Here is a 14,029-nt window from a genome sequence, read left to right as displayed (position 1 = left end):
CCCCCCCCCCCAACAAAATGATCTGTTGTCAGACCATTGTTTCATCTAGCTGTTAGAAAAATGTTGCTAAACACAATGAAGTTTCAAGTAAACTGTTTAAAAAGCCACTTGGAAAGTGTGATCTTCTGATTGGGGTGTGGATGCTTTTGTTATTTCCTGCATTGGTTTGCCACAAGGTCCTGATGAAATCAGTGAATAATGCTTTGAAGATCTGACCTGGAAGATATTGCTTCCATAAGTGTTGATATAACTGTATAATTTGTGTGACCTTGAGTGAATGTCTAGAACAGACAAAGATTTAGTTTGTAGTGAATGGTATATGAAAAGAGATGTTAGAAATTTCCTCCTTTTTATTTGCTTTTCTTTAAAACTGTTCTCGATGAAGACTTGCTGGAGCAAATGGCTTCTTGTCCTGCACTATTTTGATTCTTGCTGGCACTTGGCTTCATGGATGTTGGCCCAGCAGCCGTAAGGCCATAAAACGTAGAAGCTGAAGTAAGCTATTCAACTTGGAGGATGCTCTGCCATTCAGTGGATGACCTGATAATCCTCAGCTCTACTTGCCTTTTCCCTAAACTTTTGATTCTCTTGCTGATTAAAATTCTGTATTATCTCAGCCTGGAATATACTTACCAAACCAACCTCTACAACGCTCTGAGGTAAATAAGTCCATAGATTCACTACCCTTAGATAAAATTCCTCCTCATTTCTGTCTTAAATGTGTGACCCCTCTGGTCCTAGACAGTCCCCACACGGGAAAACATCTCTGCATCTACCCTGTCAAGTGTCCGAAGTATCATGTATTTTTTCGAAAAAGTAGTCTCATTCTTCTAAGCTCCAATGAGTGCAGGCCCAACCAAATCAACCTCTCCTCGAAAGCCATTCTTATTGCATGAACACTAACTAGATTTAGATGCTTTTGGTGGCGAACCTTTCCAATGTTTACTTGAATAAAGATTGCATAAAGGATGAAAGTAATGACCTGGTAACTTATTTCATGTTGTGTCAATTGAGGAATAAATATTGACCAGGTTTTAACCCTCTCCATTCTGCTGCTTAGTAGTAGTAGTGGAATCTTCTGTGTTTTCCTAAGTGAGCAAACTGGGCCTTGGTTTAACAGCATGTTTGACAGATGACATGTCTGCCTTTGTAGCACATGCCCTCTATCATCTTTGATATTTGTGCTTGAGTCCTGGATGGGACTTAAACTCTCAATGTTCTGACTTGGAGATGAGTGCTGCAACCTGAGTCATCGTTGACCCACAGCATGATTCACTAGGTGGCAATTAAATGTGAGCCATAAATCTTACTTTTTCTTCGCATCTCCCTCCTAGTTTAGGAACCCAGAGCCCCACTTTAAGTTGTAGTTTTGCTGAACTGGCTGATATCAACACAGACTAAGAATTAAATGTTTTTGAACTGCATTGCTTAACTATGTTTGTGATTTTTTGTTTATTTTCATACAACCCTATTGGGGAGTTGGCATAGATATTCATACTGGGTTGTTCTATATTCTGCACTGTTCAATAGCTCACTGAAGAGTATTCTTTCAGTAACTGATCTGTAGTAATAGCAGCAGCTTGTGATTGAATTCTGTAATGAATGCATGTAAGAACATCATGCTATGCTGTATTGCTCTGTTGTTCTATGATATATTTCTATAATTTTGGGGGAATGAGTCGGCAGCTTGCTGTAAATACACGTTACTGGCAAGAAGCTTGCCAGATCTAATCTTGTGGTTGGCTTGCTGTATGATGTCACTAATAAAATATCCTGGAATGGATCCATTAGAAACAATAGATTTTTTTTTTAATGTATTTCCAGACCCTTGAGCTGATCTAGACTTAGCTAGGTTCCCCTGGACTAGACACTAACCAGGTGCTTGCCCAGCTCGTCACTTGGGTACTTGAGGTTGGTAGCACCATCTTGACTAGATAGTTGAAGGTGTTTGTAGCCTACTGCCTGATTGATTTCAGTGGAGACAGTCTGATCTCTAGGACAAATGCCTAGGGATGCTGTCATCAGAGCAACCTTGCAGTAAAAATATCAACCTAGAAGTCTTTGTTCTGGTTTAGAAAGAAATTGGTTTTAACAAGATGCATGTCCTGCCTGTTCTCTTCACTTTTTTTTTAAAGCAAGTGTGCTGAGTACCGCAACTATGAAATTCCGAAGATAGTCAATTGCTGTTTTTTTTATTGCAGTGTGACATTTATTCTGATTCTTGATCATGGGACCAGGTCCCATAGTGGGGGAGATGTATCTAACACTGTCCTTTACTGATTGTGCTCAATTATGCTTCAAGATCATTGTTTAGAAATTGAGACTGCAGTGCCTTATTTCTTGCAATTTTGAAGATAATTGCAGTGCTCCCTTTAGAAATTTCTTGATCCATATAATGTAGTTATTGACTCATTAGGAAACCTACAACATGAGGCACTTTTATTGTAAGTGGTGTGCCACAAGGATTTGTGCTGGGTCCACTGCTTTTTGTCATTTATATAAATGATTTATATGTGAAATTAGGAATGGTTAGTAAGGTTGCACATGACACAAATTGGTATGGTTGACAATGAAGCAGGTTGTGTCAAAGTACAATGGGACCTTGATCAGATGAGCCAATGGGCTGAGGAGTGGCAGATGGAGTTTAATTTAGATAAATGAGGTGCTGCATTTTGCTAAGGCAAACCAGGGCAGGACTAATGCAATTAACGTTAGGGGCCCTGGGGAGTGTTTCCAGACAGAGACCTAATGGTGCAGGTGCATAGTTCTTTGAAAGTGGAGTTGCAGGTTGACAGGGTGGTGAGAAGGTGCGAAGCATGTTTGGTCATTGCATTGAATATAGATGTTGGGATGTCATGTTGCAGGTGTACAGGCATTAAGGCCACTTTTAGAATACTGTGTACTGGGGCGGCACAGTGGCTCAGTGGTTAGCACTGCTGCCTTCACCAGGGACCCGGGTTCAGTTCCACCCTCGGGTGACCATGCAAACTCCACACAGACATTCTCCCCATGTCTGTGGGTTTCCTCCAGGTGCTGTGGTTTCCTCCCAAGATGTGCAGGGTAGGTAGATTGGCCATGCTAAATTGCACATAGTGCCCAGTGATGTTTAGGTTAGGTGGGTCAGGTAGGGGAATGGGTCTGGGTGGAATGCTCTTCAGAGGGGCGGTGTGGACTTGTTGGGCCCAATGACCTGTTTCCACACTGTAGGGATTCTATGATTCTGGTCGTCCTTTTGACAGAAGGATATTAAACTTGAAAAGATTACAAGGATGTTGCCGGGACGAGAGGGTTTGAGTTATAGGAGAGGCTGAATAGGCAGGGGCTTTATTCCCTGTAGTGTTTGAGGCCTGGGTGATCTTAGAGGCTTATAAAATCATGAGGGCTGTGGATAGGGCAAATAGCCAAGGCCTTTTTCGTAGAGTAGGGGAGTCCAAAACTAGAGGGCATTGGTTTAAGATTTAAAAGGAGCTGAGGGATAACTTTTTTTCATGCATTAGGCTGGTGTGTGTATGGAATAAGCTGCCAAAGGAAGTCGAGAATTATGGAATCTGTACTGTGGATGCAGGCCATTCAGCCCATCGAGTCTGCACTGACACTCAGAGCATCCCAACCAGACCTACCCACCCACCCACCCCTGTCCCTGTAACCCTTCATATCCCATGGCTAACCCACTTAACCTACACCTCGCTGAATACAGTGGGCAATTTTGCATGACCAATCCGCCTAACCTGCACGTCTTTGGACTTTGGAAAGGAACGGTAGGACACCCGTGCAGACTTGTGAAGAATGTCTATCTGTGTGGAGTTTGCACAGTTGCCAGAGGGTGGAATTGCACCCAGGTTCCTGGTGCTGAGAGGCAGCAGTGCTGCTTGAGTAGTGGAGGCAGGCACAATTACAACATTTAAAAGAAACTGGATGGGTATATGAATAGTAAGGGTTTTGAGGGATATGGACCAATTGCTGACAAATGGGACTAGATCAGATTGGAATGTCTGGTGCAGACGAGTTGGACTGAAGGATCTGTTTCTGTTATCTCATCCTTTGTTCTACTTTCTTGACTTTGCTGACATGCTTGCTGGGGCTTGACTTTGCTGTTGCTAGCTCCTTTTATGTTCAGTTATGGATTCTTCCAGTGAAGAAGAATAAACCAATATTGATGTCAAGAGAATTGTGGCTAAGCCCAGTCGATCCTTGTAGACCTCAGCAATGAAAGTATTCCTTGGTCTTGGTGTTGCTGTTGCTGTATTGTTTTCATTGGTCAGTACCTCAAACTGGAAAAGCAAACAGTGTTAAAGCATGTTGACTTTGCATAGGGCAAGGGTCTAACCTATTTTGTACATAAATCTATTGAAGGACTTTTTTTTTTATGCATACATCAGTTTACATTGTTTCTGAGCTGATCCTGGTGTTTTGGATTCAGTCATTTTTATGGACACCACAGAATTGGCAAGGTAAAGGGAGGGCAAGAAAACTCTTGATTAACATTACTGAAATTGGCAGTCTTATAGTGGGCTTAAAATAATACACTTGCATGAACACTATACTGTTTGAAGTATGATCACTGATTTTTTTGTATGCAAATACTGCAGCAAGGTCCTGTGAATGACTTCATTTGTTTCAATGCCAATCTTTCTGGTATTGGTTAAAGAACGAATGTTCATGAGGACATGTGTTTTTAAGATGAGGAGTAGAAATAATGCAGCATATTCTGTATCTACCTGAACTGGCTGTAAGGATCACAGTTCGATGTCTCAGATGAGTCAACAACATTTGTTCTGCATTGTACGGGAAGTCAGTTTGTGCCCAAGTCCTGGAGTAGATGCAAAGTAGAATTCTGAAGTAGACACTAAGTTGGAATTTGTTTTTTTACAGTGGAATTTACACTGGATTGCATCCAACAGTGGCAGATGCATCCTGTCTCAAACTGCTATAACATAGGACAGTTTAGTAGGTAGATTTATCCATTGACCATCGTGAGAATTAATCATTGTTCTAATGTGGCAAGGTCCCTTGGTGTTCCATAGCCCTGTGACATCAGTATAGAGAGGAATAGTTCAAGATAATCTGGCATTGACAATAATTTAAATGCAATCTGTTAAAGGAACTAATGGGTTTTTTGTGTAACCTAGATTAGTTTTGAGGAATATGAAATATTTTGGCAGTTAACTGGTTCCCACTCCATCAAAATACAAAATCTTAGTGCAATACTGGTGCCTCATGCCAAAAAAATTAAGTCAGTATTTCTTCAAAAAGAAATATGGGGCAAGTTGCTCTAATAGTTGTAGGTTGCATGATGGAACATAGGATAAAAGAAACTTACAAATAGTTATGTGAATGATATAAAATTTGGCATATGGCTTTTTAACATGAGTTAGTGAGAGGTTATCCATTTTGATTGGAGGAATAAAAGGCAACTTGTTATCTGAATGGAGAGAAACTTTATGCTTCAGTGCAGAAGGATTTGGATATCCTCGTACATGAGTCGCAGAAGGGTAGTATGTAGGTACAGCAGGTAATGAAGATGTGTGGAATGTTGGCATTTATAGCTGAAAATAGAATTTTAAAAGTAGGGAAATGTTGCAACTGTACAAAGTGTGAGAGACTGCATCTAGGATATTGCGTGCAGTTTTGGCCTCCTTGAGGAAGAATGTAATTGCATTGGATGCAGTTCAGGGAAGGTGCATTTGCTTAACACCAGCGATGAAAAGTTTGACTTTTGAGGGGAGATTAAACAGTTTAGGTTTGTAGAATTTAGAAGAATGTGAGGAGATATACAAGTGCCAAAGGGGATTGATAAAGTAGAAGGAGTGGTTGTTTCCCCTTGTGGGGCAATCTGGAATGAAAGGCCTTGTCTAAATCTAGTGGGTGGCAGGTTAAAACAGTTGAGTTACTCTGACAGGGTTGTCATTCTGTGGACATCACTACCCCAGAGTTCAATGGACACAACGACACTGATAAATTTGAGCAGGTAGATGATCTGATTTTTAGTCAGTAATGGGTTAAAGGAGAGTGGTCAGGAAAGTGGAGTTGAAGCCACAAAAATCAACCATAATTGTTAAAAGAGTCGAGGGACTGGATTGACTATTCCTGCTGAATTCTGTGTTCCTAAAGAATGTGAATTTGATAACCAATAAAGGTGAACATAAAGAGAATTGTAAGTTATGTTGCATGTCTTGGTATTTTTCCCTTTTGCTTTCCCTACCCAAAATAAATGTCTTTTAAAAATAAATCTCGTGTTTGCCTGTACTGTTTTTTGGGAATGTTGTGTCAAAGGAGCGATAATTAACTGCTGCTTGCAGGAGTGATGTTGTTTGTGGGCATACCACTTTTTTTTTTAAAAAGCCCACAATGCTTGTGTATATTTTACTCGTCTTTATCCTTGGTTCCACTGGAATGCTTGCTGTACTCATGATCTAAATGTCTTTACACAGGGTTCTGGATGTGGATTAAATACCTTGAACTGAACCATTTTTGCCTCCTTCGTTTAGATTACACTTTTTAAATCTACAAAATGTAGAAAACCAACTTATTTGGAAGGGTAAAATCAAAGTTTGGCCCTCTAATTTAGATATTATCTTTTAACCTTAATGTACCAAAGGTTGAATAAAAACCAAAAGAACTGTGGATGCTGTAAATCAGGAACAAAATCAAAGTTGCTGGAAAAGCTCAACAGGTCTGGCAGCATCTGTGAAGACGAAAACAGTTAATGTTTTGGGTCTGGTGATCCTTCCTCAGAACTGTTCTCCTTCACAGATGCTGCCAGACCTGCTGAGCTTTTCCAGCAACTTTGTTTTTGTACCAAATGTTGCACTGAGATGTGGCAAGAAAAAAAATCTGTACTGAACTGAAGGGAAGTTGTTTGGCCAATGTGAGTTGGCTTTCTTTTTTAAAAAAAAAAAAAAAAAAAAAATTGACGAAGTTCCATATGGGTTTGCATTTGAATACAAATTTTAAAAAAAAAAAAAAGTCTTGCCCTGTTTTACCATTTCATTTACTACTTACTGATACAGACAGTACAGAATCTGGATATTTTAATAAGGTGGCCAATAGTAAATGGCATGACAAACCCATATTTTTCTTCTACCTTACAGTCAAGTACTGATTTTAGTAAAAGGATGTGATATTGAACCTGAGCCACGAAGAATTGTAGGCATTAAACAACTCCACTGCTCACTGACACTTATCTCAAATTTTAAAATTTGGAAAGCGTAGTATTATTTTTGGAACAGCTCTCCCATGAACTGAGAATAAGTTTACACAAATTTACGGTTATTGTGCATATGGGAAGATTTTTTTCAGCACTCTTTTTTTGTCTAGATAAAATTCTCCTTGCATCAAGAGTTTGGAATTTATCAAAATATTACTTCCATTGCAATTTAAATTGCTTTTGTGTAGTTGCAGCATCGTGGAAGTCTTGACATGTTAGGACCACATGATGCGCAAGCCATGTGAGTAAGTTTCTGGGACGAAATCCAAGTTTATCACACAACTTATACTTGCTACCTTTCAAGCTAAGCTGTATTAATTACTTTTGTAGTTCCTTTTTTGTTTTAAATTCGTGGTGTTTTAAAATTATTTTTGCAGTGAGATTTTGTGTATGTATTGCAGCCAAATGAATTGGTGTGTGCAGCAGTTCCTAAACTTGTAAGTTTTGCCTCAATGAAGAGACTGGTGGCTGACTTATTGTATTTAATTTATTGGCTGGCATTACACCAAGATAAATTCTTTAGAGTACCTAAGGTGGTCTTTTACTGGACTTCACTAATAGTGGGAGAGAAGACATACCAGAGTGGCAGCTGGTGGGGTGGGAGGTGAGAGTACCTTCTGTGAATTTGTTTCACTGTGTGAGATTTTACAAAAACAATTGTATTAGCCTATGAGATGCCTTGACAACTCTCCTGTTGACCAGGTGTGCCAGAGTGCTGAAGTACTGAATTTGGCATACTATCTGCAATGTATAGTGAAGCCTGATTTATCAACGCTTAAAGCACATTTATGAAAGAAATATTTTCCCACATTTTTATTTTAAAGCTGGAGGATGAGCTTTTGTAGCTGGTGACAACTGAGCTTCTTCCAAGGGTCACCTTTTAGCAGTTTCCTGTTCCCCCAACCAATGGAATTGAGGGTACAAAAACTTCTAATTTGTTTTTACTTGTATGGTTGACATCGTTTTAATGGAGATGTCACCTGGATCACAATAGACACTGTTGCATTTAAGCTGGAAAGTAGAAGGTTTCAAGCCTCCAGTGAGACACAAATATTAACCTCTCCTGCTTGCAAGAATTGTTATGTTCCTTCCGTTCTATACTGGAGTGTTATCCTTAGAGACCCAATCCAATACCTCCTGTCTTAGTACCAAGGTGATTTTAAGTGATTTCATGGCACTATTTGAGGACAGGAATATGAACTGTTTTTAATTATCTCTTGGCCAACATCATTTAAAAAAAAAAAATCTGGTCTTTTACTGCATTCCTATTTGGAAACAATGTGTGCGAGTTACAATGTTTTCCCTACTTTACCAGTGATTTCACTTCAGAAATACTTAATGTACTGTGAATTACTTTTTGGGTAAATGCTGTAATGCAAGAAACCCAGCTCTTTTTAAAATTATCTTGAACAGTTGGTTAGTTTATTCTACAGTTTCCTCAAACATAGGAACATCAGAGCAGAGATGGGCTGTTTGGATGGTCAGACCTGAATGAACACTGCCACGATTGATTATCAACTTGAATGCTTTTGTCCTATGCTATCCCTATATCCCTCTGTCATTTTAGTATTTAGAAACGTCAATTTCTATTTTAAACAGTTATTTAACAGATTCTGTAGCCCTCTTGGGGTAGAAAATTCCAAAGATTCTTAACCCTCCAAGTTAAAAGATTCTCATCTTCCTATGTGGCTTCCTCCTTTTTTTTATATTTAAATTTTGCCCCTTGGTTCTAGAATCCTCAGCCAGGAAAACACGCATGCCCTGTCTATTGTTCTATGTATTTTGTAAGCATCAATGAGATCACCCCTCATTCTTCAAACTTTATAAAATACAGACCTATTTTCCAATCTCTCCTTTTGGGTCAATCCCTCTGTCCCAGGAACAAGTCTGACAAACTTTAATTGCACTTGCTCTATAGCAATAATATCTTCCCCTGAGTAAGGGCACCAAACCTGTGTGCACTAATCCCAAGTGTGGTCTTAACTTCTGTAAAATTATAGCAAGACTTTGCTGCTCCTGTGTTCAAATCATCTTTGTGATAAAGGCCAATATACCATTACCTTAATTGCTTGCTGTACTTGTATGTTGGCTGTCAGTGACTTCATTGGCTAGGACTCCCAGGTTTTTTTATGCATTTCCATTTTCTAATCTCTACCATTTTAAGAACTACTCTACATAGCGGTGTAATCAAGTGAATAGCCTCACACTTTTCCACACTGCATTCCATCCCACTCATTAAATTTGTCTAAATCTTGTTGAAGCTGCTTTGAAGCTTCCTCTGAACACCTTCTCAACTGTTTAATCATCTGCAAACTTGGAAAATTAATTTTGATCAGTGTCTAAATCATTTGTATGCTGAGAACTGTTGGAGTCAAAGTACGTATCCTTGTGTATCTCACCGTTGCAACCTGCCAACATGAACGACCTGTTTATTCTGTTAGCCAATCCATAATCTATGCCAGTACTTTATCTTTCTTTCCATGTGTTTTAATTTTGTGAACCAGCTTGTGGGCGACTTCATCAAAAGTGTCCCATGTACATTGATTATAACTTACTAACAGAATTGGTAATCTCAAAGTTGAACGCGTTTGTTCAACGTGATTTTCTATTCGTAATTGTTCTATGCTTAGTTCGTGTGGCCCCTCGAGACTTCAGTGTACAATTTGGTATAAGTGAATGTATGCTTTGTAATTAATGTCTATACTTGGATGAGAGGTGCTATGTACTTGTTGCGTTGCATTGCTTGCATCTGCACAGAAAGTTAGCTCTAATAAATGGATTTTCTAAGGCTAATTTTTAAAAAAATAAAAATTCCATCTTTATATAAACGTCCGTCAGATCATCTTGTATTAATCTCAGGAATTGCAATTTTTTTTCAGCATTCTATTCAAAACTGTAGTAGTTGAGAAACATCTGGCCTACTTCAGAAATTTATTTCCACTTGTAATGCAAAAACAAAAGTTTGAGTAATCAGCCTTCAAACAGGAAATTGTGACTAAGATACTGTAGTCTTTTAACGTGTTGACTTGCAAAATAACATTTTAAGTGACTTCCTGTTTTCAAATTTTATTGAAGTCTTGCATAGAGGAAAATGTGCTTAACCATCTATATTTATACACTTGCTGGATTTCAGTCGGTGTAGAGTCATTCATAATCTAGTCTTGGTGCAGCATAACAGCAGAGTTCTCAAGTTTATTGGCTGTCCATATGCATCTCAAACTGCTTAAGTTGGTATCAGATCTGCTGTTTACTTTGCCATAAATATCTGTACTAGAAGTATTGCTGCAGCAAGGAGACTTTTCAGATTCCTTACTAGATTTTCTGTTGCTTTAAAGTTTTTAGTTGAAGTTAACTTCAGGTGATGACTAGGTCAATTTCTTTGTGTGCAAATTTACTTTCCTCACATCGCACCCAATGTGTTAGTTCCATACCAAGGTGTACCGTTTCGTATGTTGGTGACTCTGAAGGAATCCTGATGGATTTTTCAAAAAAAATTGCTGGAAATTTTTTTATGGAAAGCAGCTCTGTACATGCTATTGTCAGCACGTCTGACATTGATGTGAGGGTGGTGGTGGAAAGAAGGCAATGCTAAGTAAATTGGGAGCTGAAGTTTGCAGTTGGCACTGAAATGGTCTGAAGTGAAATATACAAATTAATTTGTTGTGAACCGAGTATGAAACTTTGTCCTATGAACTTTTTAGGTATGCGTGGTGAGCTCTATGCTGTCTTGTAACTATGAACTGTAACTGGATTTTTAATTTTATGATCAAACATAATCAAACACTATGATCAAACAAGCAGTTTTTCAGTCTAGTAGCAGCAATTGAAGATTCTGTAGGAAGAATAATTGGCTGGTTTATAATCTGCGGGCTGATCTTTGTAACCATCCCTCAGGAACCGTCTTTGTAAAGCATCTGGCACTTGAAACAAAGCAGGAATATTTGCCTCCTTGATATAGGCATCACAACAGCTCTGAGTACTTGGTGCAGACATTCTAAGTTGTGGTACTGATCCTCTCCGATGATTTGAACACTGAAATTGATAGCCTTTTCTGTTGAAGTCTTCCACATCATATTGGCACATTCAACATGTACTTTTTTTAGTGTCCTGCACCTAGGCTAGCCAGCTTTGTTGGCAAGGTTTGCTGTAGCACTGATCACCTTTATGGGAAATGAGGTGAAATGGTGTAATTTGTGCCAGATTACATCAAGAACAGCCTTTAACGTGTTTGTGGGTTGAAGATTGAAAGATCCCACACAGGTCCCCAGTACATCCTTAGAAACAATTGCATAAAAATTTATGCTGTTGAGCAGCTGAAGGTTGCTGCTGGTCCTCAACTTGTTGTATCTGATCCTACTCTATTTCTGAGTCTTTTGTAGCACTATGTCCACAGAGATGATCCCTTGCTGTAGCTGGATCTGTTAGTCATAGTTCCAGTGGACCTGTGTGGGGAATGTCCAAACAGGTTCTTAGCAATGTGTAAAGTCAGTGTTTACATGTCACAAATGATGTCTTAGCATTGTTTTCTATTCTGACATGGCAGACTCCTATAGATGCCATGGAGTGTGTCCCAGTGACTTGTTTGTGACCAGGATTTGTATCTACGTGGGTACTGCATGTTTTTGTCTGGTGTATAGGAGCATTAGAAACTGCATATAAATGAAATGGAATTAAGTAGTAATATATTGATATGCAAATAGACTTCCTTATTCTGGCAAGATTTTCATCTTGCTGTTCAAAAGTTGTTTGCCAGCATTTTTTAATGCCGATAATCTCATTTTCCTGATCTTGCCGTATTTTCCCAGCTGACTTCACACTACCCAAGTTGTTCAAGGACTGGCAAAATTTTGTTGGTATTAAAATGTTTTAATCACTTAATGATTAATTCATAGCTGACTGCACTGAGCTCAGTACAATGCTACCAGTGCTAAATTTGGAACACTTGAGTGTTAGTACTCCTAGTTAGGTGCAAGGACCAAATTGTATTTCAAATGTACCTTCTCGTACTGCTGTGCTATGTGCTGAAGTCAGCATAATATTTTTGATTGCATCTTGAAACTTTTGTAAAGATGGAATCTTTTTACTTTGTATCTTAACTAGGGCCTAAATGAGCAGATTTAAAAATCGCTGGAAGAGTAAGTAACATAGCAGAAGGCAGCTATCACAAACAACTTTTTTCTTTTTGAACAAGCACTAATTGAAGTTTGAGATGCAGACGATTTGGAGTTGAGGGGTTTGCAGATGAACCTTTTGCTGGCAACTAATATTGCTATTGCTACAAAGCTTTTGTACTATGGAGCAGTGACCACTTTATTAATAACAGATCTTTTTGTCAACCAACAACACTGGTTCTTGAATAGCTTGGAACTAGGAGTATTTTTTTTTTTTTTTTTTTTATATATAGTGTTTAGTTCCTCCTCCAGCTTGATTTGGTCTTTCTTTCTCCACAGTGAAAACTCATTAAACCTGAAAGGGGAAAAAAAATTCCTGTAACAGTTGTGAGCTGTGATTTATTTATTTTTTTTTCTTCTGATATCAGAATTTTCTAGTGATCTAGCCACCTTGTGTGTCTTATCAACTAGTGGAAACACCTGAGAAAGATGAAGCAATGTGCTGGCCAGGAGAAGTGTCATAAAAGATTATGTTGGGAACAAACGCCACTGAACTGTCTTTATAATTTTTCCTTCTGCCCCAAAACTTTTTAAAATCCATTTTTGTCTGTGTGTAGGTGAAAGTTTGTAGGGATTAGAGTTTTGAATTCATATATGCCAACAGTTAGAATTCTTTACATGTAGGTAGAGTCTAATTACTTTAGTAAATTATTGATCCTTGTTCTGTACAGAAACTTGGTTTATGTTTTTTAATCAGAGACTGAAAATTGGGGAACTTTGTACTTTTCAAGATCTCTAACTTTTGTGCTGACTGTTGGAATAGCATGGCTTTTTTATTCCCCCAGTGTGCTACTCCAGTGAGTTGAAACAGTTTATTAATTGAATTACTTTGTGTATTTCTCTTCTCTCCTTTTCTGCATACCCCTTCCCTGCAAAAAAAAAACACATGCACGTGATTCTGTCCTTGAGCTGGTGATTTGATTGAGAATTAGTGCAACTTGTCTGAGCCATCGACTAGAGCCACTGTCCTCTTGTATTCGAACGTGCTAAAATTTTGTAGATGGTTTTTATGGATTTGTGTTTTTCCTGTCAGAACACTGCTTTTTGAAGAAGATTGTTTGAAGCTAACCTCCTGGTTTTCCTGTTTTCACCACCACCACCACCCCCCCCCACCCCTAGGCTGACCTACCTGGAATTAAATGGCGACGTTATTCATGGAAGGGTCCTGCGGGGACACCGCTCGTCATCCCGGTGGCTGAAGACGATGCCGTTCTCTGCAGCTTCAGCCGCTGCTTAAAAGCTAATGTACTTTGTGTGTGGCGCAGGGATGTGATGCCAGGCCACCGGGAGCTTTGGATTTTCTGGTGGGGTGAAGTGCCAAATTTTGCTGATCTGATCCACCATGAACTCAAAGGTAAGATTAAAGAATGAATCTTAAGTTCAGTCATTTTTTTTAGAAAACAAATAGCATATGTTCATACTCAACACCTGAACTTATAAAAAGCTTTCGGTGAGATTTGTCTATAGTTGGTCACTTGAGTGAGATGAACAAAGTGAGGTGAATGAGGAAGGGGTACAGAACTATCAAGGTGAAATTAGGGCAGAAACAGAAGGCTGTCCTTTTGTTTTCCATTTATTGATCACTGGTGGTAGCAAATGGGCAACACATGTTGCACGATGTAGATGGCTTCTCAGGATACTGGGATGTTTT

At 38.9% G+C, this 14,029-nt stretch overlaps 1 protein-coding gene across 5 annotated transcripts in view; it reads left to right on the top strand.

The window, feature by feature from the left end:
* Nucleotides 1–14,029, top strand: part of med13a (mediator complex subunit 13a) — a 208,567-nt gene that overhangs the window by 18,422 nt on the left and 176,116 nt on the right. For all 5 annotated transcript variants that reach the window (XM_048612425.1, XM_048612423.1, XM_048612424.1 and 2 more), the window contains one exon: nucleotides 13,498–13,732. In XM_048612425.1, coding sequence (XP_048468382.1) covers nucleotides 13,498–13,732 — 235 coding nt within the window. The remainder of the gene's footprint in view (nucleotides 1–13,497; nucleotides 13,733–14,029) is intronic.

Source organism: Rhincodon typus, chromosome 26 (assembly GCF_021869965.1).
Source record: "Rhincodon typus isolate 14 chromosome 26, sRhiTyp1.1, whole genome shotgun sequence".
Classification (NCBI taxonomy): domain Eukaryota; kingdom Metazoa; phylum Chordata; class Chondrichthyes; order Orectolobiformes; family Rhincodontidae; genus Rhincodon; species Rhincodon typus.
This window is presented reverse-complemented; position numbering and strand designations above follow the sequence as displayed.